Source organism: Drosophila gunungcola (genome assembly GCF_025200985.1).
Source record: "Drosophila gunungcola strain Sukarami chromosome X unlocalized genomic scaffold, Dgunungcola_SK_2 000043F, whole genome shotgun sequence".
Classification (NCBI taxonomy): Eukaryota; Metazoa; Arthropoda; class Insecta; order Diptera; family Drosophilidae; genus Drosophila; species Drosophila gunungcola.
The window spans coordinates 612,382-634,822 of NW_026453191.1; the positions used below are offsets into that span (position 1 = coordinate 612,382).

Below are 22,441 nucleotides of genomic sequence, written 5' to 3' on the forward strand. Positions count from 1 at the left end.
GTGCGGGTGGTTGCCGTACTACTGTCATAGGTTTGTGCATGTGCTAAGGTTATATTTGGTGTTTATTAAGGAAGTAAGAACTGGCCACACCGGTCAAATGGTTTGAGTTCGGGCTGCAATCACAAGACACCCAAAAAAAAAAAAAAACAAAGTAAATAAATAACATAAATACATCCAATTGCAAACGAACGAGCAAAAGTCCCAGCCAAGCGGCCATGTCGTGGGTCTCCGACTACAAGTACACCTGGACGGAGCGGTTCGCGATGCGGACGCTGCGCGCCTGCGGCCATATTCCGCACCACGTCGCCTTCGTGATGGACGGCAATCGGCGGTTCGCCCGCTCGCAGCAGATAGATAAGATCGAGGGCCACTCGCGGGGCTTCGAGAAGCTGGCCGATTGCCTGCGCTGGTGCCTGGACATCGGCGTCCGCGAGGTGACCACCTTTGCCTTCAGCATCGAGAACTTCAAGCGCTCCAGCGAGGAGGTCGAAGGTCTCTTCAACCTGGCCCGCGAGAAGTTCGCCCGCCTGCTGGAGGAGACGGCCCGCCTGGACGAGCATGGCATCCGCATCCGGGTCATCGGCAACATCGAACTGCTGCCGCTGGACCTGCAGAAGCTGGTGGCCTCGGCCATGCTCAGCACGGAGCGCAATGACAAGCTCTTCCTTAACGTGGCCTTTGCCTATACGTCGCGGGACGAGATTACGCAGGCCGTGGATACGGTTCTGCGGCACGGCTGCCGGGATCTGGCCGCCGAGGACATAAGCGAGCGACTGCTGGCGGAGTGCCTCTACACACGGCATTCGCCGCCACCGGATCTGGTGTTCCGCACCTCCGGCGAGACCAGGCTGAGCGACTTCATGATGTGGCAGGTGCGTTTGGACTTCCCCACTCCATTTAGCTTGTGTAGCCATTATTTGATTGCTTTTTATGACAGAGTTCTTGTATTGTATTAACAAATTAACAATTGCTTGAATTCCTAATGAGCTACTTAGTTTTGATGCTAATGAAATGCCAGATTATTTGCCAAGAGACTTTATTTTAGGACCAACACAATCCATTTCCTTTTCCATGCATTTAGTTCGTTTGGTAAGAAGCCCTTATCATTGTTTATTCATTTTGATATATTATTTTGAATTTTTTTATTTTTAAAACGATGTTTTAAAAGTCGGCTTTTAAGCACAGACAATAAAGGTGGCTAGCACCAGAAATGAATGCACAATTTAAGAGCTCCATCCATCTTTGATTTTTAAATATACCTTATCAACCTTATATTCCCACCATTTCCAGCTGAGCACCTCCGTGCTGTACTTTAGCAACGTCCTGTGGCCGCAGATCACGTTCTGGCACTTCCTGGCCAGCATTCTGGCCTATCAGCGCGACCGCTGGCAGCTGGAGGACTTCCGGCGGGCGGAGAGGATGCAGAGCGTTCAGCTGGCCAAGACGAGCGACTTCTACAGCGAGCGGGTGCTGAAATTCCTGGCCACCATCGACGAGGACCGGCGGAAACTGCTCGTCCGACTGGCCGCCAACTAACGTCCTTAGCTCCCTCCGATTTCTGCCTGTGAATGTTTGTAATATGAGTGGGGAATAAATTCGTGTAAATACCATATACATATACGCACGGCTGCGACGGACTTGCAGCCTACTTCGCCAGGCTTTCACATTTCAATATGTGTTACCTACGAAATGTCTTCACTTAGTTGCACTTGTTGAAGACATCCAACTGGTTTGTGGCCGATTTGTGCGCTTATATAGCTTATTTGCAATTTTCAGTTATATAATAAGTACCATAAAGTGTTTGCCTTCCGTTTGATTAGTAAATTATGAAATTGAACGAGAAATTGTTTTAACTGGGTGGGGAAAAATGATTTTTTGATAAGATTACCATTCTAAAATATATCAATTTCAAATGGATAAATCTCAAAAGACAAGTGTTTGACAATTTTAGAGAAAACCTTACAAATGGGACCGGATCTGGTTGTATATATATGTGTATATAGTTCTGACACGGCGCAATCGGAGATATTTTTTCGGTTTGCGGATGTAAATTTAAATAAGCCGCCAAACCGACTGGTGGTAATACATAGTGGCAGCACTTGCACAGGCGTTGCCAGATCAACGGTACCTGGCAGCCTTCCATCCGATAGTTTTAAATAAGCACCTTAAAACAAAAGAAAAAAGGATACACTATGCAAACTCAAAATTAATTGAAGTTTAAACAAATTATATATAAAAATTTATATCGATATTATAATGCAAATTCCCAGAGGCCTATCGTAAAATGCAATCGATATCGAGATGCAACTGTGCAATCGATAAAAAGAAAAGGTTGAGTTGATCTCGCATAGTTTATTTTATTGATTGCATTGGTAATTAAATTGCAAACAGGATTCGTTTTTAATAAACTATTTTCGGCACTTTTATTGCCGTCTCGCGCGTGTGTTTGCGGCGTGTTTTCGTGTGTGTGTGCAGTTGCAGTTCTGCAACTTTCATGTGTGTTGGTGTGCGTGCAAAACTGCTCCTTTGTTTGCCCATAAAAAGCGGCGTCGCCTTTGCACAGTTTTTGTTGTTGTAGTTGCCGCCCCCACCCCCGCACCCTTTGTTGTTACATTTGTAGTAGTCATTGTCATTGCCGCCGCTTGAGCTTCTTCCTCTTTTACTTCTGCCGGCGCTAGGGTGTGTGCTGCAGAAATAAGGAAAAGGAAAATCGAGAAAAAATCAAATCAGGAACTAAAAAAAAGAAAATCGCCCCTTTTTAATTAATTGCACGCAACAAGAAAGTAACACCCAATAATCGTTTGCAATATATGCAAAAAAAAAGTAGGAAAACGCGAAGAAAATGTCAATAAATGCATATAAGTAGCGACAACAACAACAACGTGACCAAAAACCAACCACCAGGAGTGCATATATTTGTGTATGTGTGTGTTTAGTGGGTGAAAACAACAAAAAAGCAAGCCGGCTTGCTTTTAGCCACCCCCAACCAAGCGAGAAAGAGAGGAGAGGGATGCCGCTCCTTTTCGTTCTGCTCTCCCACGCCGCAAAACGTTCACCGTTAGCAGCCTGCAGGTTGCACCTGTCCCTGTATTGCTCTCACTTTGTAACATCGCTTGCCTCTGATTTTTGTGTTGGACTCGGTTTTTCTAAATCACTTGACCCCATTACCTGGTGGCTGGCCAATACCTGCTTTTCCGCCCCGGCCCCACCCCTGTGCGCCTCCTTTTCCCCCAGTGGTCATTTGTTTTGCCGCTTTCTAACAAACAGAAACAGTTGAATTGGCGCATGCTCTCTCTCCACCTCTCTCTCGATTTTTGCTTACTGCACTTGGAAAATTACAGTGCGGACTCGAAGAGTAACAAAAAAAAAGAATAAATAAAAAAAAAATATGATTAAAATTGCAAAAAAATCTTAAATTTGATTTGGTATGCTAAGGAAAATTTCTAAATTATCATAATTTTTTGTTCACTCGATACAGTGTTTACTGTATTTACCTATGGACTTCAAGATAGGTGTGTAAATCTCTTCATAACATTTATCATAAGGATCGTTAGCCCTTAGGTGTGGCATATTAACCCTTACCGCTGGTTGGATTGTAATGCTTGTGTTCCCATTTTTGCCAAGTGTTTTTCCTCGCGTTTCCTTTCTGCAAAGTGCACTTGGAAAATTACGGGGCTCACTTAAAGTAAAAAAGCTAATCAATTTACTCTCCAATACAAAGTGTACTTAGTAAACTGTTTGCAATTTAGAGAGAGCTCAGTATTTGGTTTTACAAGGATCGCTCGCTAACCCGTAGGTGTGGCATACTAACCCTTGCTGCCGGATCGCACAATTTTTGTCCAGTGTTTTTCTTCGCCTTTCCTGTTGTACAAACAAACATTGACATACAAACACACACACATATACGCCGCAGCGAGTGCGCCAGTGTTGGTGGGGCTCATCCGGCTTCAGTGGACACCATTCTTGTCCAGCTTTCTCTTTTCAATTGTCGTATCGTCGCAATAGCAAGTGCATCTCTATTTTATTTTTGTTGTGTTTATTTAATATCGCCTATTGTTTGCCTTATCGGATGACGATGAGTCAGGAGCGGCAAACCGATAACAAACTGTGGAATGTCCCCCGCGCCCAAGTGATATATGTACTTATACGGACTTGTTTGCCATTTTCCAGAAACGAAACGGAGAGGCGAAGGAGAGCTAAAGAGAGCAGCGACTGGAGCGAACGAGAGGGAGCCACTCTAGCCACCGGACTAGCGACAATCAACAATCGACAAGTGACACTCGGCCAGAGAACATCATCCAATCCAATCCACTCGACCAACGACCGTCGACCAACCATATCCACATTCACATCCACATCCGCCAGAGACGCACACCGCATCGGATCACAATCACATCGGATCGGATCGAAGCCCATTTCTACCAACTAGCCAACCATGGCCTGGCGATTCAAGGCTTCTAAGTACAAAAATGCCGCACCCATTGTGCCCAAGGCGGAGGCCTGCGTTCGCGAGATTTGCGTGGGCAGCTACCAGACGTACGGCAACAACATCGCCGCCTCCGGCGCCTTTATGGCCTTCAACTGGGAGCACACCGGCTCCAGCGTGGCGGTCCTGCCGCTGGACGACTGCGGTCGCAAAAGCAAGACCATGCCGCTGCTCCACGGCCACACGGACACAGTGACGGACCTCAAGTTCTCGCCCTTTCACGACGGCCTGCTGGCCACCGCCTCGCAGGATTGTCTGGTAAGGACTTTGGGACATAGATTCGGGAAAGCCTCTTAAAATTTAAGCCCCAAAAACCTCCTACTTCCCATCTCTTCCTGTCATCAGGAAACTTGGTCTCTGAGTCCATAATTTCCAAAATATAAGCCTGATAAAAACTGGCTATTCGTATTCGAATATTTTTGATTATTTAAAATACATTTTTTTTTTTATCTGAAATAATCGTATGTACTTAGTTCCATTGAAATGTGAACCATCAATAACTTATACTTTCTGTTCCCTATCTTTCATTTACTTTTCAAGAATATCCATTAGATATTTGAGATAACTATAATTCATTTTCCTTAACCATGGTACTTTTTGATTTCTATTTATTTTGAACTTTACTTTTAAAATGTTACATTTTATTAATTTAAATAAAAATTTTAACTCAATTCAAATTCATACATAATTTAAAAAAATTTAATTCAATTTGCTGTTCTATATGTATGTATAGAATAATGTGGTACATATTTAATGTATTAGGTCATATATTGCTTCTCTACATGATAAGTACAAGAAATGCTTTTATCCTAATTTGTTGCTAAATGCATAGAACCAAACAAAATTAACAAATTATTCCAGTGTGTCTCACTTTTGTGTCTTTTTCCTTTTTTTAATATCTTTAAGCTTTATTTGAGAAATTACAAATTTTTGTTCAAACATATTGATAACTATTAGAGAACAATAATGTTTATTCAAAGCGATAACGCCGCAGAAACCACAAACCATAAAGTCAAGGCAGTCATATCAAATTAGTCACAAATTTGATAGTATTGGAAATAGATTGTGACGAATAGGGATAACTTCCCCTGCTAATCGGCCAACTCTAATTGTCATCCGCAGGTTAAGATCTGGCACATACCGGAAAAAGGTCTAGAACAGTCCCTTTCCGATCCGGAGGCTATCTTCTCACACAAGCAGCGACGCGTCGAGACGGTGGGCTTCCATCCAACGGCCGATGGCTTGATGTACTCCACAGCCGCCGGTTGCGTGGCACTCTTTGATCTCAGCACCCAGAAGGAGATCTTCTGTGAGTCAACAGCTCCTGCTGCTCATTTAAAACAAACTTCAACTAACTCCAACTTATTTTCTCCGCGAACAGCGAACAATGAACACCCCGAGGTGATACAGTCGGCTAGTTGGCGCGAGGACGGTTCCGTTTTGGCCACCAGCTGCAAGGACAAGTGCGTGCGAATCTTCGATCCCCGAGCTGCCGGTTCACCCATCCAGCTGACTGCCGAATCGCACCAGAGCATCAAGGATTCACGGGTTGTGTGGCTGGGCAATCAGCAGCGCATCCTAACAACCGGCTTCGATGCGGCCCGACTGCGTCAGGTGATCATTCGTGATGTGCGCAACTTCAACACGCCGGAGAAGACTCTCGAACTGGACTGCTCAACGGGCATTCTCATGCCACTCTTCGATCCGGATACCAATATGCTTTTCCTTGCCGGAAAGGGTGACACGACTATAAACTATTTGGAGATTACGGACAAGGATCCGTATTTGATTGAGGGACTGCGACACACCGGCGAGCAGACGAAGGGAGCTTGTTTGGTGCCCAAGCGGGCACTCAAAGTCATGGAGGCAGAGGTCAATCGAGTGCTGCAACTGACCTCAAACATGGTCATTCCCATCATGTACCAGGTGCCCAGAAAGGTGTGTATTCGGGTCCCCTTAAACTAAAGGCAAACCATAATCGGATTACTCTTCAGACATATCGGGATTTCCATGCCGATCTCTACCCGGAGACCACTGGCTACAAGACGGAGCTGGTGGCCGGCGAATGGCTGGATGGCAGCAACCAGGCGGTGCCCAAGATGAGCCTCGATCCTGCCAAGCGCGAGCATGGAGATGAGCCCATTATCGTAAGTTATATTTCCATAAAGGGGATTTTTTATACCCTGACTTATAGAGTCTAAGGGTATTTCAGTCAACAAAGAGGACTTAAAAAAGGCTTTAAAGTTTAAATTAGCTAGGGTTTCTATAGTCAGCTTTTGTTAGGTGATTCGTTAACCCTCCTTTGGCCATCAATGTAGATTCATCGCGGCAACCTTAGCGATTTCGTCAAGAACCTGGAGAATCAACGGGCCAAGAGCAACACCACCGGCAAGCCGATTCCCAATCAGCAGGCCAAGCGCAACGATAACGAGCACTTTGTGATGCTGAACAAGGGCAATAACTTTGAGGAAAAGAACGGCAATGACAACAGCAGCGAGAGCAATGGCAAGAAGAGCACACCCTCGCAGTCGCAATCCCAGCCGGATGGCGAGTGCAGTGAGCTCATACGCAAATTCGAAGCCAAATACAAGGTGGATTCGGAGAAGGAAAAGGCCCATGCCCATGGCCATGCCCACGCCCAGTCCCAGGAGGATGATAAGGAGTCGCCCACCGAGCAGGAGCATTCGACGGGCAGCAGCGAGGAGGTCTCCTCGTCCGGGGGACTGGACAACCACTCGGCCAGCGGCAGCCACTCGCCGCCGAAGCCCATGCCGCGCACCTCGCGCAACAATTCCCTGCCGGAGGCCAGCGACTCCGCTGGGGAAAGCAGCAGCACCACCACGCCCCGCCCGAGGCCACGCACCACCGCTGCGTCCGCCTACAAGGTGCCGTCACCACCACAACATAATCCACTCCTAGCCACTTCTGTTGTTTGTTTGTTACTTTTGTTTAAGGTTTTGTGTTGATATTCTAATGATTTATTGTTATGCCACATTTTTCATTGATTTGGTTTCAATTAGGTTTCATTTTGTTTAGTAACCAGAGTTATCAAACACAAGTTCTTGTTTCTTCTTACAAAAAAAAAAAAAAAACAGAAAATTAGTTCTCGTTTTACATTTGTTTATTTTTGTTTTGTAGACAATTAGTTACACAGCTGTTTTGTATATTGTTTGTATGTTTTGATTACTTTGCAGCATTCATATTATGATTGCGAAAGGAACCCATTCTTACTTTTACGTTTTAGCTACTGTATTCCATTTGTTTTTATTATTTGTAGGCACAGCACACGAAAATGTATATTTATTTGCTTTTGCCAATAATCAAAACAACTCAATCAACATTTGTTTCATATTTCTGCGCTTTTGATAGGCTATTTTATTCAATTACAGATGGTTTGAAGTTTGTTTTCCTTGTAAAACGAGTAGGGATTATGTTTTCAGTTAATTTTGTTTTCTTATTGACACATTTTCAGTTTCTTAAGATATTGATTGTTTGCCCAGGCTATTTGTAGCTTTTCTCAGTTTTTATTTTTATGAGAAACTTTGTATTTTCCTAGGGGCTACTTTATCAGTTTTTCATTAAAACCTATTGTTGCGATGTTGTCTAACAAAATATTGTATTGATCCACAGCCACGTCTGGGTCCGAAGCCCTTCTCCAGCACCACAGGTGACGTGTCGTTCGACAAGGTTTTCGCCGTGCCCCTGGCACCGGGATCCCATGAGAATATCTCGAACGTGGGCCAGGACAGCGCAGTGGAGATGACACCCGCCCAGGGGGCCAAACCGGATCTCATTGTGGAAATCGAAATCAAAAGTAAGGGGACTTGGGAAACTTGTTTGCCATATTGCTAATTATTTACTTTCATTTCCATTGCCAATTGCCATTGCTATTGCCATGGCCATTGCAGAGAAGCACGAAAGAGAACCCGCGGTGGCCGGCAATGGAGTCCAGAAATCGCTGACCACTTCGGAGCGTCGCAAGGTAAGTCCGCTCTACGAATGCCGCTTCTATATAATCCACTCCTATTCTACTATAACGTTCTGCTCGCCCTCTTTTACATGCCTGTGCCAACAACAAAATTCGCCCCCTTTCGCCTAACTAATTTTGAAACGTTCCCGATTCCGATCCCGATTCCGACCACTTCCAACTAACCCCTAAAAAAAAAAAACAAAACTTACTCTTCTGTACTTCAACTACGGCCACATCTGTAATGGGAACTACTATAACAACTGTGTAGTCCTCGGCTGACGATGATGAATCATCCGACAAGGTCTGCTAAAGGGTTACCCAAACTGGACTATCCAAGCAAACACTAATCTCTTTTCTTGAATTTCTCCAATCGTTCTTAGATATTCGAGCAGAACTCGGAGTCGTCGGAGAACTCCACGGAGGGCGAGGATCGCACGGATGCGGACCTACGACGGTTCTCCTCCTCCCGGAGCAGCTTTGCCGAGCGCCGGCGTATATATGAGAATCGATCCAAGAGTCAGGTGGACGAGAAGCCCCAGTCGCCAGTGCCATTGTGAGTGGGACCTTCCGAGCGCAATCAATTTCATTCACTTACCCTTTGCCTCTCTCCAAACCGCAGACGTCGCGAGCACTCCAAGGTGGAGCCACTAAAGCCCAGCCAACAGCAGCAGGCGCAGCAGCAGCAGCAGGGCAACGTGATCGACACCAAGCGCATTTCGGTGCCGGAGGGCAAGCTCATGGAGGAGCATCGCCGAGGAAACGGGGCTGGACTTAAGAAATCGGCCACGGAGACGGCCTTCAGTGCCGCCAGCACCAAGCGCACCTCCACCGTCTTCGGCAAGGTGTCCAAGTTCCGTCACTTGAAGGGCACTCCCGGCCACAAGTCCACGCACATCGAGAACTTGCGCAACCTGAGCCGCCAGATACCGGGCGAATGCAATGGCTTCCACGCCAACCAGGAGCGCGTTGCAGTGCCGCTTTCGGGACCCGGCGGCAAGATAGCCATCTTCGAGTTGAGCCGACCGGGCCGGCTGCCCGATGGCGTCATTCCCTCGCTCGTGAACGGCAGCAACATCATGGACTTCCAGTGGGATCCCTTCGATGCCCAGCGACTGGCCGTGGCCTGCGACGATGGCATCGTCAAGCTCTGGCACATTGAAGCCGGTGGATTGAGTGAGCCGACAAACACACCGGCCGGCGAGCTGACCGCTCACCTGGACAAGATCTACTTTATACGCTTCCACCCGCTGGCCGCTGATGTTCTGCTCACCGCCAGCTACGACATGACCATCAAGCTGTGGGACTTGCGCACCATGAGCGAGAAGTGCTCGCTGTCTGGCCACACGGATCAGATCTTCGACTTTGCCTGGAGTCCCTGCGGCCGGCTGGGCGCCACCGTGTGCAAAGATGGCAAGATCAGGGTGTACAATCCGAGGAAATCGGAGACGCCCATACGGGAGGGCAATGGACCAGTGGGCACACGCGGAGCTCGGATCACCTGGGCGCTCGAGGGGCATTACATCGTCTGCACTGGCTTTGATAAGTAGGATATTAGTGAACCATTGCTTAGCGCATGAAGATCTGACTGGGGTTTTTTTAAATTATTTTTTAGGGTTTCGGAGCGACAGATTAGCGTGTACAATGCTCAAAAGCTGTCGGCGCCATTGAACACGGCCAGTTTGGATGTGTCCCCCTCGATACTGATCCCCTTCTACGACGAGGACAGCTCCACTCTGTTTGTCACGGGCAAGGGCGACTCGACCATCTACTGCTACGAGATCACCGACGAGGAGCCGTACATCTGCCCGCTGTCGCACCATCGCTGCACCTCTCTGCACCAGGGCCTCAGCTTCCTCACCAAGAACCACTGCGACGTGGCCAGCGTGGAGTTCTCGAAGGCCTATAGGCTGACCAATACCACCATTGAGCCCCTCAGTTTCACAGTGCCCCGCATTAAGGTGGGTTTTTGGCTTATGACCTTAAGGATGTATTGATTCTAATTGAGTTTCTTTCTTGGCGCAGAGCGAGCTGTTCCAAGACGACCTGTTCCCACCCACACGCATCACCTGGAGCGCCACGCTAAGCGCCGAAGATTGGTTTGCCAGCAACGACAAGGCGGCACCCAAGGTCAGCCTCAAGCCAGAGGGCATGGAGACATGTGAGTGTTTCGGATTACAAACCCCCGACTGATTACTGACGGGCATCCCTGTTGCAGTATCTTCCATACAGCAAGTGCCAGCGCAGCCCATCAAGAAGCCCGATCATGCCCAGTTCGGTGGTCAGAAGTCCGAGTACGAGATCAACAAACAACAGGAGGTGAGCTTAAACAATCCTCATGGCCGCCTGTATGCAGTGCTATATGTCAGTGGTCCCCTTACAGATCCAGAAATCGGTTAGTGCGCGCATGGAGTTCACCACCAAGCTGGAGCAGGACGACATGGAGGGCGTGGACGAGAACGAGTGGCAGGAGTAGCAGTGTAGCCAGCGTCTGCGGCGGACATGAACCATGGAAATCAGTTCACAATTTAGCGTTTAATCAAGGGGCGTAATTTTTTTTACCAATCTAGACATGACGCGGCATCATGACAAGACAGCAAACAGCAAAAAGCTAAATATGCTCGACAAACATATATATATATATATATATATATATAGACTTGTGGCTCGAGCCTATATAGAAAACTCGTAGTAAAGCCGAAAGTAAAAAACTAACACAGTATCCGTATCCCCACACTCAAGTACACACACCCTCATCCCTCACTCATCATTCATCATTGACAATTCATCACCATCACCATCATCACCATCATCATCCCCTGCATTCAGTTCCTCGCTTCTCCGCCAATCACTGCAGTTGCTCAATAATTGCCAAATTACACATCATAAGCCAGTTTTGTTCGTTTTGTTTAACGTTTATTTTTGTGTGAGGTTTTTTTTGTACTTTATGTGAGTGTTTTTTTAATTTTTGATTTACCCATATACATATATGTTCGTGTTTTTTGTGTGCTATTTAAGTAGTTAGTCCAAAATTAGTTTAGCCTATTTAGGTGTTTACACTTACGATTAATTTCCTGGGTTCTCCTGTGTCCTCCAGATTGTGTGGCCATATAGGAAAAGTGGGGAGAAGGACTTTTAGCTGATACTTCTTTTACATATGTATTGTGTATTGTTTTTCCCTCTCAGTTTGTTTCATGTTTGCATGCCAATGAATGAGTGAGAGAGAGAGGGAGTGTGTGTGTGTCTTTGTCTGTTTGTCCCTGATCTTTCACATAATTTCATCCACTTTCTACCAGCCCACTCCATTCCAACCCATTATCCCAAGATAAACCCGCCCAAATCGAGCCGATGATGTCCCCGCCCTCCCCAGAAACATCTCTTCTAGTCTTTCGCATCGCTCGATCCCCTCGAGAACCGCCATTCATTCCCTAAAACATATAGACTGTAGCCAAAAAAAAAAAAAAAAAAATATTGCTGATAATTACAATCAAGCCAGACAATTTTTGTACTGTATAATGCGTAAATCAAACATACTGCAACAGCCGAATCAAACTGAAAAGACATGCAAAAAACAATTCCAAAATGTATAACGAAAAGACTTGAACAGCGGATGGGTCAGTTGCCCAGCTGCCCATCTCCATCCTCAGAATCCTCCTGCCCCCCAAATATCCCCTACTAACGCAAAATATTATTAAAAAAAAAGAAAAGAGGAAAGAAAATGTGGAAAATTAGAAAGGGGAGAGTAATAAGTTGCCATTGAAAACGTTTGTAATACGTTTTGTAAACGGAAAGGCAATAGAACGTAACTCGAGTAGCATACCCATAGGCAATAACGTTTTGTACTTGCAATAGAATTATACATTTACACATATACATGATATATTATATATTTTGTATACCAATCGTAACTAAACAGGCCAAGACTCGAACTCCTGGCTAAAAACGACTGATCCAAACCACAAAGGGCGAATAGCGTGGCAAATTCAAATTTAAATCTTTCAAAACAGACCAACAACCAATTCTCGGGTAACGGGCAATATTGTGCTAGACAAGGTTCTATTATACAGATATATATATATATATATATACCATACGCATAGTTATAGGCATATATACGTCGCAAAGCCAATTCCAGCAATTCCAAATCGAAGTCCAAGTTGCATTTAACTCCAAACGCCATGGAACGACTGACAGACAAGTATTTGCTAAACATTCTGATCTTAACTGATCTGATCTGCCCCGCCCCCATTACTAGTACTTATGTCAGATATTATCCCAAAAAAAAAAGATGAATTTCAAGAGGTTGGCAAGGGATCGATTGAGATCCTATGTCCAAAAAAAAAAAGAAAACCCATCTCCAATTCCAATCCCCTGAACCGACCGTCAGCCCGCAGATATTATGTCATTCTGTATTTATTAGCCATATTCGATTACGATTTTCGAACGTCTCTCTTATTTATATTTATATTTATATATATCTATAACAATACCAATATACGAAAATACAACTTCAAGCGATATATAATACGATGATAAACGATTGATTGATTGATTGATTGATTCAAGATTTACAGTGGATATCGAAGCGATTAAGTGTACGAGTACGAGTGTAAGCAGAAAGTAGAAAGGATGGATTGAGAAAAAGTAGAAGCAGCAGCAGCAGCAGAATCGGAATCAGAAGCATACACATTATTTATACAATTTATTTTACAGTACGAGTATATCCGATAACCCCCCATCCGATACTCTAGCACTAAGTTATAATTACAATAATAATAATGAAGGCAAAAATATATTTATATACATATTTCAATAAAAAACAAACTGAAAATATAAATAAAAGCAAGTGTTTTTTCTTGAGTTTTTTGTGTTCTTAACTACACCCGATATATAATTAAATATTTCAAAATATTTAGGTCACAATTTAAGCTATCATCTAGCTGAAATCATAAGCTTTCGAGTTTGTTGGTCTGAGGCAGTGGTTAGCTCTGATTGGATTGGCCAGGTGGTCACCAGGACAACCAACGTGTTGTCTTTCCAGCTTTTAATATCATCATCGTCATCGAACAAACAAGCTGAGGAAGGTTGTGGTGCGCACTTTCCCAAAAAGGGCCAGTTGAAGGCAGAGCACGGATTGGAGTCCAGGCGGCGAAAATGAAGTTCCTGCTGAAGAAATGCCTGCGCAAGAAGGCACCGGAGATGAAACCCGGGGCCATTCTGGATGCCGTCATCTCGCAGTCCTCGGCCACCGCCTGCAAGTGTCTGCTCTACAAGCTGGCTGACTACAAAAGGGGTAAGTACTCAATGTGGCCATGGTTGGGATGCACTGAAGATGGGATTTGGTGACCCCGATCCATTGTCATTAAGGCTAATGGAAAGGTTTGCCATATCAAATTTGGATTAATAGAGTTTGGATAAGTTTAGGGTTTAGTTATCTAATTGTCTACGTCGATTTCAATAATGGTTTCGGAAAAATTGACCCAAAATCTCCACTTTACCAAAGATGGCAAACCTAATAATACTAGTGGCTTGATTATCTAATAATTTTATTGTAATCTGCATTAAAATTGGTCCATATTAACGTTCAAACATTTTTTTCCCCATTTTCGTATTAGTAATTGTCAGAGATTGAACTCTCAGAGTCTATAACTATACCGATTTAAATTTGTATACCTTTTAAAACTTTTATAAAATGCATAACAATTGTTTTTTCATATGGGTAAATTTTTTCTAAATTTTAGAATAAAGGTGTATATATTGGCACAATTTATAATGTGCCTAAGATAGACTTGGTGACCCCAATCCATTTGAAAAGATAGTGGTTAAAGGTTGAAACATCATTATTGTTGACAATAAAAACATGAAATTAGATACATGAGAAACCCCAGATTAATAAGCCCATCTCGGCCAGGTGGTGACCTCATCGACGCCATTAACTCGGGCGGACTGATTGCCGTGGAGCAGCTGATCCGCGAGCAGTTCGGCGTGTTCATGTACAACGACGGTAAGGGCCAGGTGATTAACCGGGCGGAGTTCCTGCGCTGGAAGTACCGCGACCACACCGAGGTGACCATCCCGATCGAGGCGTCGCTGTCCATCCACGATCCGCTGGGCAAGTGGGAGGACCACAAGGCCTGCTGGCAGATGCAGTACCGCGGCGCCCTGGGCGAGAGCCTGCTCCACGTGCTGATCATCTGCGACTCCAAGGTGCACACGAAGCTGGCGCGCGTACTGCTCCGCGTGTTCCCCAACCTGGCGCTGGACGTGATGGAGGGCGAGGAGTATCTGGGCGCCAGTGCGCTGCACCTGTCGATTGCATACAGCAACAATGAGCTGGTGGCGGACCTCATCGAGGCCGGAGCGGACATCAATCAGCGGGCCATCGGCAGCTTCTTTCTGCCACGCGACCAGCAGCGGGCGCATCCGGCCAAGAGCACCGACTACGAGGGACTGGCCTACATGGGCGAATATCCGCTGGCCTGGGCCGCCTGCTGTGCCAACGAGAGTGTCTACAACCTGCTGGTGGACTGCGGCTCCGATCCGGATGCCCAGGACTCCTTCGGCAACATGATCCTGCACATGGTGGTGGTGTGCGACAAGCTGGACATGTTCGGCTACGCCCTGCGACATCCGAAGACCCCGGCCAAGAATGGCATTGTCAACCAGACGGGCCTGACGCCCCTGACCCTGGCCTGCAAGCTGGGCCGGGCCGAGGTCTTCCGCGAGATGTTGGAGCTCTCCGCCCGCGAGTTCTGGCGGTACAGCAACATCACCTGCTCAGGATATCCCCTTAATGCGCTGGACACCCTTTTGCCGGACGGAAGGACCAGTGAGTACAGTGAATGTGGAAATAGACTTATAGACTTGACACGTATAATTACAAATTGATCCTATCTAAAGTTGCTTTATGTGTATGTAGATACCATTATTACTTACAGACTATTATTTTTTTTATAGATAAATACAAATGAACTATATCTCATTAAAAATACAACTCATATTTTGAATTTGGTTTCTAAAAATTATGTAGATATTGTCTAAAGAATTTTAAGAATTTGAAATTATTATTTACTTACTCATTATTTTCATTTTTATTTACTTTACTTTACTTACAACTCATAGGAATTACTGAACATAGTATGCATTTCTTACCGAACTTGCTATATATTTAGATATTGTCGAAAGAACTTAAAAGATTTGGCGTTATTACGTACAGACTATATTCTATATTTTCTATATTTCGTACCTTATAGTTATAGTTATTGATCACAATATTTTTTTACATTGATATTAATTTCTTTTCAGAAACTTTTAGATTTGTATGTAGATATCGTAGAAAGAACCTTAAGGATTTGACATTATTACATACAGATTATTTGTTTTTACTTTACTCATACTTATTTTACTTGTTTCTCATAAGAATTATTGATCATATTATAGACATATTTGATATTTCTATATTTGGAATTAATACTTACAAATTATTTATTTTGATTATAGATATGGCATGTAAATTTAAAAATTTCTTGTATCTCATAGGAGTTATTGAAAATATACTGCATATCTTATCTGAAGATGCTATATATACCTATGTCGATATCAATTGATATAAATAAAGTACTTCAATTAAAATGTTGTTGAAAATAAAACTTCAAACTATACCTATTTCAAAACAGACTGGAATTCGGCATTGTTTATCATCCTGAATGGAACCAAACCGGAGCATCTGGACATGTTGGACGGCGGCATCATCCAGCGCCTGTTGGAGGAGAAGTGGAAGACCTTTGCGCAGAACCAGTTCCTGAAGCGCCTGCTCATCCTGTCCACCCATCTGCTGTGCCTGTCCGTGTCCGTTTACCTGCGACCCGCCCACGATGGCGAGGCCGAGGGCGATGACTCGGAGGGATCTGATCCGCTGGCGGCCGCTCTGCAGGATGTGGAGCCGGGCGAGGGAACTGATGGCGACTACAATGCCCAAACGGTGGCGCGTTATTGTGCCGAGTTCGCCACCCTGGCAGGAGTCCTGAGTTACGTCGTCTTTCAGCAGGGCGACGAGATCAAGAACCAAGGACTATCCGCATTTCTTAAGCAGCTGGTGAGGATCTCAGTACCACTTTCTATTATATCCAAGAATGAATGAATTCATTTTTTTTGTTATTTATTATGAATAGAAATTAAATTTTTTAAGTTGCATTGTATTCGAAGTATATCACTCATACGTACTGTTGCCTTTGTTGAAAAACTTGGTTTTATGATTTATTTATGAAAAGCGATTTCTATAATATTTTATTTGGCCTTAACCTTACAGTCCCATGCGCCGGCTAAGGCGATTTTCCTGTTCTCCAACCTGCTGATCCTGGCCTGCATTCCGTTTCGCCTGATTGGTGACACCGATACCGAGGAGGCTATCCTGATCTTTGCTGTACCGGGCTCCTGGTTCCTTCTAATGTTCTTTGCGGGGTGAGATTACCAAGTTTCCACTGAAAGCGTTTTTTACCCATCCCGAATGACGATTGCAGGGCCATTCGGTTGACGGGTCCCTTTGTGACCATGATCTATTCCATGATCACGGGCGACATGTTCACCTTCGGCATAATCTATTGCATTGTGCTGTGTGGCTTCTCGCAGGCCTTCTACTTCCTGTACAAGGGACATCCCCAGGTGCAGTCCACCATGTTCAACACCTACACCAGCACCTGGATGGCCCTGTTCCAGACCACTTTGGGCGATTATAATGTAGGTATCCCCCCTTAACTAGATATCTACCTCTTGTATGCATACGATTTTCTCCGATAGTATCCAGATCTGAATCAGACCACCTATCCGAATCTCTCGAAGACCGTGTTCGTCATCTTCATGATCTTTGTGCCCATCCTGTTGCTGAACATGTTGATCGCCATGATGGGCAACACCTATGTGACCGTCATCGAGCAGTCGGAGAAGGAGTGGATGAAGCAGTGGGCCAAGATCGTGGTCACCTTGGAGCGGGCCGTGCCGCAGGCGGATGCCAAGGGCTACCTGGAGGCCTATTCCATTCCGCTGGGTCCGTCCGACGATTCGGGATTCGAGGTGCGCGGCGTGATGGTGATCAAGAGCAAGAGCAAGACGCGGGCCAAGCAGCGCAAGGGAGCCGTCTCCAACTGGAAGGTGGGTAGAGTGGCTGCAGTGCTTCCATTTTTCATACGTTTCTGGACCAATCCCTGACAGCGTGTGGGTCGTGTGACGCTGACGGCACTGAAGAAGCGCGGCATGACCGGCGAGGAGATGCGTCGACTCATGTGGGGACGTGCCTCCATCTCCAGTCCCGTGAAGGTGGCCAAGCAGAAGCTCAAGGATCCCTACAACCTGCACACCGACTCGGACTTCACCAACGCCATGGACATGCTGACCTTCGCCAACGATCCGGCCTCCTCCAATGGGCTTGTCCTGCGCACCGCCGTGACAGCTCCACCGCCCGCTCCGCCAGCTCCGGATCCCTTCAGGGAGCTGATCATGATGTCGGACCAGCGACCGGAGACCCATGATCCCCACTACTTTGCCGGACTGCAGCAGCTGGCCAACAAGGCCTTTGATTTGGTGGAGCAGACAATGAAGACGCAGCCACAGCAGCCGGTGGTCAAGATGATGGATCCATTGCCTGCCGCGCCCCCAGCTACTGTTCCTGCTGCTGCTGCTGCTGCTGCAGCTGCTCCTCCTCCCGACCTAATGGCCATGCCCCTGCCAATGTCCAACTTGAGTAACCTGTTCCAGGACCCCAAGGACATCGTCGACCCCAAGAAGCTGGAGGAGTTCATGGCCATGCTGGCCGAGGTGGAGACGGAGGAGAGCGACAGCGGTGGGCCCATTCTGGGCAAGCTCTCGCTGGCCAAACGGACGCATAACGCCCTGTCCAAGGCAGACATACGGCGGGAACAGCCGGGTCTCGACGAGGGTCACAGCCATGGCCAGTTCCAGCCCATGTCCTCGGTGTGGGCACCACCAGGTCTGGACGTGGACACGGTGAGTGGAGCTGGAACACTTTTAATATATTGAAAAAACCACTTACAGTTGCGGGAAAAATAATAGTAGTTTTCAATCAAAAATAGTTTTAAAGTTTTATAAATTTATTTCAAAACTAACTTATTAAATAAGCTAACAGAATAATATCATCAAAAATGCTGCAGAAACAAAGTTATTCGAGAAATATCGCAAATAATATAATATTTTTTTTGAGTACTTTTGTTTATTTTATAAACAATTAATAAATGATTTTATTATGTCACTGTTAATGACTGGGACCATAGTGCTATAAACTAATTGGGGTTAATATAAAAATCCACATTAGCAAAGGTATAATATGAAACTAAAAATATATACAAAAAAATGTTTTTAAATTTGTAATTTAAGAAAAAATGGGATATTAAAATTTTTTTTTTTTTATTACAAAGTGCAGATGAACGACGATTTAGAACTATTTTTTAAATTGTCATTAAATTGTTTACTACAATTAAAACAAAAATAATATCAAAGGTTTTTAGGCCACAATTTGTAAATAAAAAAAAACTATATTTTCAAAATATATATAGAAAAGTGGTTCTATGCCTTTTGAGCTCTTTGTGTTCTCCCACCATTATTATGTTGACCGCAACTGTATGTTTTAGTGCAAGAGTTACTACCCTTAATCCTCCAGGGCTTCCACTTTGATGAGGCTGTGGCGGAGGAGGTGCTGACCATCGAGCAGGAGGCCGAGGTGGAGACCGAGGACGGCAATGGGGGCCAGGACAGCGAGGATCTGCCCACGGCGGAGGAGGTGCACGCCACCATGAAGCAGTTCCATCTGCGCAAGTGCCAGCCAGCGCAGGATGAGGCTGCGCGTCGCGCCAAAAGCGCTCGCGTTCGTCGTCGGAACAAGTGAGTAGTAGTAGCCCCAATTGCATCTCCCTAATCCTTAACCTCCGGCCCACAGAGTTTCGCCAGAGCAGAGCGATGATGCGGAGGAGCGCAACCAACGGGGACGATCGGCTTACGCCCGGAAGACGCAGTCGCCGCCCGATCCCCTGGAACCGTGGAGCACCCGCGAGCTGCAGGACATCAACAAGATCCTGGCCAGAAAGTGAACGCAGAACAGAACGCAGATAGTGTCTGGCACATAGTCCTTGGTGGCTTATAATTGTTTATCAGAGCTTAGCTTAGTTAGAAGTACAAATACATAATAAACCGCGGATGCCACACGAAACGCTGGGTTATGCTTTGGATCGGTGGCATCCGCGTCGTACACTAAGGTTCCCAATATTCTCTCTCTAAGTGCTAGGTTTAAAAGAGGTGGTGGATGTGGCGGTGTTTTCTTTTTTGAAGGAGGTGAAACCTGCAGCCATTGGGGACAGCAATAAATTACAATTGAGAAATCTTTTCTACACACATGATGCCTACGTCTTAGACACTAGCTATATATAATCTCCTCCGATATACAATGGTATACACCTACGTAAACTATAATATTATACATTGTGCTGGATGACAGGGGATGGCGCAATCAATGCCCGTTGTTGCCAATGCCCGATTTCCGATTCCCGATTCCAATGCCTCCCGATGCTTCGATATGATTGCCAACTGACCGTCCGTTCGGATTGAGTTCTCTCCCGTTCTCTCTTTTACCGAAATCCGCCGGTTAGTGTGCGATCCGCGGACATCGTGGAGATCGTTTGCACCTGCTGCTGCTGTTGCTGCTGTTGCGCCGCCTGCTGCTGAACCTGCGTAGCCGCCTGGGCACTGGACATGGTCGAGTTGATGAAGATCGGCGTGCCACTGGCCACTGCGCTGGCGTTGCCCTGGCTGAGATTGGCATGCTGCTGCTGGACTTGCACCTGGACTTGCTGCTGCTGCTGTTGCTGCTGCTGATGCGCCACCGTGGGTGCTGCGCCTAACTGCAGCAGTTGCTGCGCCGTCAGCAGCTGGGTGGGGATGATGACCTGTTGTTGCTGCTGCTGCTGTTGCTGCTGCTGTTGTTGCTGCTGCTGTTGCATTTGCAGCCGCTGCAGTAGATGCAAGTGGTTGGCATTGATGGCGATCTGAAAGAAGAGCAGCCATCTCAATGAGTGTTTCTCCAACAAAAAGCCTAAAGAATACACACCGGTACATTAGTCAGCTCGCCGGTGGGCGTCACCACTTGCTGGAGAAGCTGGATCTGCTGCTGTTGTTGCTGGTGCTGCTGTTGCTGCTGGGCGAGATTCTGGAGCAGGGCCGTCTGCTGCTGAGCGGCCGTTTGCGGCGCTGGCGTGGCGGTCAGCTGGCCATTGGGACCGGCGGTGAGGATCAACTGCTGCGTGGGTTGCTGGGCCGAGACTATGTTGATGCCCAGGCTGTTGGGCAGATGGTTCTGGGCGGGCTGCGGCTGCTGTTGCACCTGCTGGACGAGCTGCGCCGCCTGCTGGCCGGGCAGCGCGATGAAGTACTGCAACTGCTGACCACCGGCGCCCTGCTGAATGATCTGTACTTGCTGAGGATGCGCTTGGTGATGCTGCTGCTGCTGTTGTTGCTGCTGCTGTTGGGCGGCATGTTGCTGCTGCTGCTGTTGTTGCTGCTGCTGCAGTTGCGCTGAGAAGATATCCGGATTGACGGTGCTAAAGCCGAGCACCTCCGCGGCTGGTGCTGTGCCCGTGGTGTCCAGCTTGAGGCCGCCAGCCGTCGCCGCAGGTACATTGGATCCACTGGCTACAAAGTTGCCCGTGGCGGAAGCAGTGCCAGCCACGGAGGCGGCCGCATTGGAGGTGGCTGAGTTGGACGTGGAGGCGGCATGGCCGCTGGCCGAACCGGCCATTCCGCTGGAGCCGGAACTGCTGCCACCATCCTTGCCCTTCTGCGCCGACGACGGCTTGATCTCCTCGCGCGGCACAATGTCGATGAGGAAGTCGAACTGGTCGTAGTTGGCGATGGCCTGGGCAATGTCCGAGCGCTGGAGCGTGCGCCGCCGGCTCTCCTCGGTGTGTACCCAGGCGTGCATGGTCAGCTCCTGGATGAAGTACTCGCAGGCCTTGGCAAACAGCAGCGGCGCCTCGCCGGCAATCATCTTGGCATTCTCGTCCAGCTTCATGATCTTCTTGATGCGCGCCAGCGGCAGCACCTGGTGCTTGGCATCCACCTGGCCAATTCCGTGCACCTCGCTTACAATGTTTGGCCAGAAGTTGTCGATGGTGGGCGGCGGTTTGCGGGCCACCTGAGCCCGCGTGGCCTTGGTGGTCTTGGGCTCCTTGGCGGTGCTCCCGGTGGTGGTGGTGGTGGTGTTCACCGTCACACTCATGCTGGGATTAACCAAGGTGCAGGCATTGGATACCAGACTGCCCATGGGTATCGCCTGATGCTGTTGCTGCTGTTGTTGGTGTTGTTGCTGCTGCTGTTGTTGTTGCGCGGAGGAAGAGGAGGACGTGGTGACCACCACTGCATTGGGAGTCCTTCGCTGCATGGCCACCGCCGCCGCAGGATTCTGTGACTTTGCATACGCCTGGCCCAGTTCCACCTTAATGGGCGTCACTGTGATGGTGTTGTCGAACATGGAGGTGGCATTGCTGGCGGGGATTGGCCATCCGCATTGGTTAATTGGAAAACATAAAACGAAAACAAAAACAAAAAGGAGCGGCGCAAATTAAAAATCTCGGCTGTACCGCCTGTTTTGGGGGAGGGGCTCGCAAATGCGAGATTCTCGATTTGTGGCCAGAACTTACCTGTTTGGCGCCTTGTTCGTGCCGCCATTGTTCGTGGCGTACATGGCCCGGTTGGCTGGATACCTAGGCTCGGCGTTGGCGGCAACCGTGGAACTCTGGCGACCGGCTCGACTCCCAAATATTTGTTTCAATTCGACGCTCTTAATTCGCGTAATAATACGCGTAATGCACACATACACGCGAATCTCAGTGTGGCCAGGCGGCGTTGAGGGCAAAAAAATCCACCACCCCCACACCGATAACACCGAAAATCGATAGCTGCGGTTTGGCTAATTTCAAGCCAGAAACTAG

General features: G+C 47.0%; 4 protein-coding genes across 10 annotated transcripts; 3 read left to right on the top strand and 1 right to left on the bottom strand.

Annotated features, from left to right (window-relative positions):
- The first annotated feature begins 80 nt into the window (after positions 1-80).
- On the top strand, positions 81-1,837 carry LOC128260901 (dehydrodolichyl diphosphate synthase complex subunit DHDDS). The gene is made up of 2 exons (XM_052994218.1): positions 81-872; positions 1,291-1,837. The coding sequence occupies exons 1-2, from the start codon at positions 216-218 to the stop codon at positions 1,534-1,536; spliced, it is 903 nt and encodes a 300-aa protein (XP_052850178.1). The 5' UTR covers positions 81-215; the 3' UTR covers positions 1,537-1,837.
- A 455-nt stretch (positions 1,838-2,292) lies between these two features.
- On the top strand, positions 2,293-12,990 carry LOC128260834 (coronin-7). Of its 7 annotated transcripts, none has more exons than XM_052994098.1 (15): positions 2,293-2,331; positions 4,171-4,744; positions 5,609-5,795; positions 5,868-6,424; positions 6,481-6,633; positions 6,805-7,371; positions 8,117-8,300; positions 8,395-8,468; positions 8,725-8,757; positions 8,837-9,009; positions 9,076-9,999; positions 10,069-10,414; positions 10,479-10,614; positions 10,672-10,772; positions 10,837-12,990. In XM_052994098.1, the coding sequence occupies exons 2-15, from the start codon at positions 4,436-4,438 to the stop codon at positions 10,927-10,929; spliced, it is 3,837 nt and encodes a 1,278-aa protein (XP_052850058.1). In that variant the 5' UTR covers positions 2,293-2,331; positions 4,171-4,435; the 3' UTR covers positions 10,930-12,990. The 7 variants fall into 7 exon arrangements, with proteins under 7 accessions (XP_052850058.1, XP_052850056.1, XP_052850055.1 ...); XM_052994096.1 differs by having other exon boundaries at positions 2,298-2,372; XM_052994095.1 differs by lacking the exon at positions 2,293-2,331 and adding an exon at positions 2,399-2,504.
- Positions 12,991-13,538: 548 nt separating this feature from the next.
- Positions 13,539-19,713, top strand: LOC128260864 (uncharacterized). The gene is made up of 9 exons (XM_052994147.1): positions 13,539-13,746; positions 14,365-15,282; positions 16,130-16,548; positions 16,762-16,913; positions 16,973-17,189; positions 17,250-17,600; positions 17,661-18,452; positions 19,123-19,343; positions 19,399-19,713. The coding sequence occupies exons 1-9, from the start codon at positions 13,608-13,610 to the stop codon at positions 19,547-19,549; spliced, it is 3,360 nt and encodes a 1,119-aa protein (XP_052850107.1). The 5' UTR covers positions 13,539-13,607; the 3' UTR covers positions 19,550-19,713.
- Positions 19,574-22,365, bottom strand: LOC128260865 (AF4/FMR2 family member lilli). Its single transcript, XM_052994148.1, has 3 exons — positions 22,151-22,365; positions 20,563-21,994; positions 19,574-20,500 (listed from the first exon to the last, which is right to left on the bottom strand). Exons 1-3 carry the CDS (start codon positions 22,192-22,194, stop codon positions 20,084-20,086), a joined length of 1,893 nt encoding a protein of 630 aa, XP_052850108.1. The 5' UTR covers positions 22,195-22,365; the 3' UTR covers positions 19,574-20,083.
- Between the last annotated feature and the right edge of the window lie 76 nt (positions 22,366-22,441).

What these genes read in the sequence shown, in the direction of transcription:
- LOC128260901 (XM_052994218.1), top strand. Translation starts at nt 216, where the DNA reads ATGTCGTGGGTCTCCGACTACAAGTACACCTGGACGGAGCGGTTCGCG. An exon ending in GCGACTTCATGATGTGGCAG is followed by an intron (nt 873 to 1,290) that starts GTGCGTTTGGAC and finishes CACCATTTCCAG; the next exon opens with CTGAGCACCTCCGTGCTGTA.
- LOC128260834 (XM_052994098.1), top strand. Translation starts at nt 4,436, where the DNA reads ATGGCCTGGCGATTCAAGGCTTCTAAGTACAAAAATGCCGCACCCATT. An exon ending in ATGGAGATGAGCCCATTATC is followed by an intron (nt 6,634 to 6,804) that starts GTAAGTTATATT and finishes CCATCAATGTAG; the next exon opens with ATTCATCGCGGCAACCTTAG. An exon ending in CCGCTGCGTCCGCCTACAAG is followed by an intron (nt 7,372 to 8,116) that starts GTGCCGTCACCA and finishes ATTGATCCACAG; the next exon opens with CCACGTCTGGGTCCGAAGCC.
- LOC128260864 (XM_052994147.1), top strand. Translation starts at nt 13,608, where the DNA reads ATGAAGTTCCTGCTGAAGAAATGCCTGCGCAAGAAGGCACCGGAGATG. An exon ending in CCGCATTTCTTAAGCAGCTG is followed by an intron (nt 16,549 to 16,761) that starts GTGAGGATCTCA and finishes TTAACCTTACAG; the next exon opens with TCCCATGCGCCGGCTAAGGC. An exon ending in CTTCTAATGTTCTTTGCGGG is followed by an intron (nt 16,914 to 16,972) that starts GTGAGATTACCA and finishes TGACGATTGCAG; the next exon opens with GGCCATTCGGTTGACGGGTC.
- LOC128260865 (XM_052994148.1), bottom strand. Translation starts at nt 22,194, where the DNA reads ATGTACGCCACGAACAATGGCGGCACGAACAAGGCGCCAAACAG. An exon ending in ACGAACAAGGCGCCAAACAG is followed by an intron (nt 21,995 to 22,150) that starts GTAAGTTCTGGC and finishes AATCCCCGCCAG; the next exon opens with CAATGCCACCTCCATGTTCG. An exon ending in GCGAGCTGACTAATGTACCG is followed by an intron (nt 20,501 to 20,562) that starts GTGTGTATTCTT and finishes CTCTTCTTTCAG; the next exon opens with ATCGCCATCAATGCCAACCA.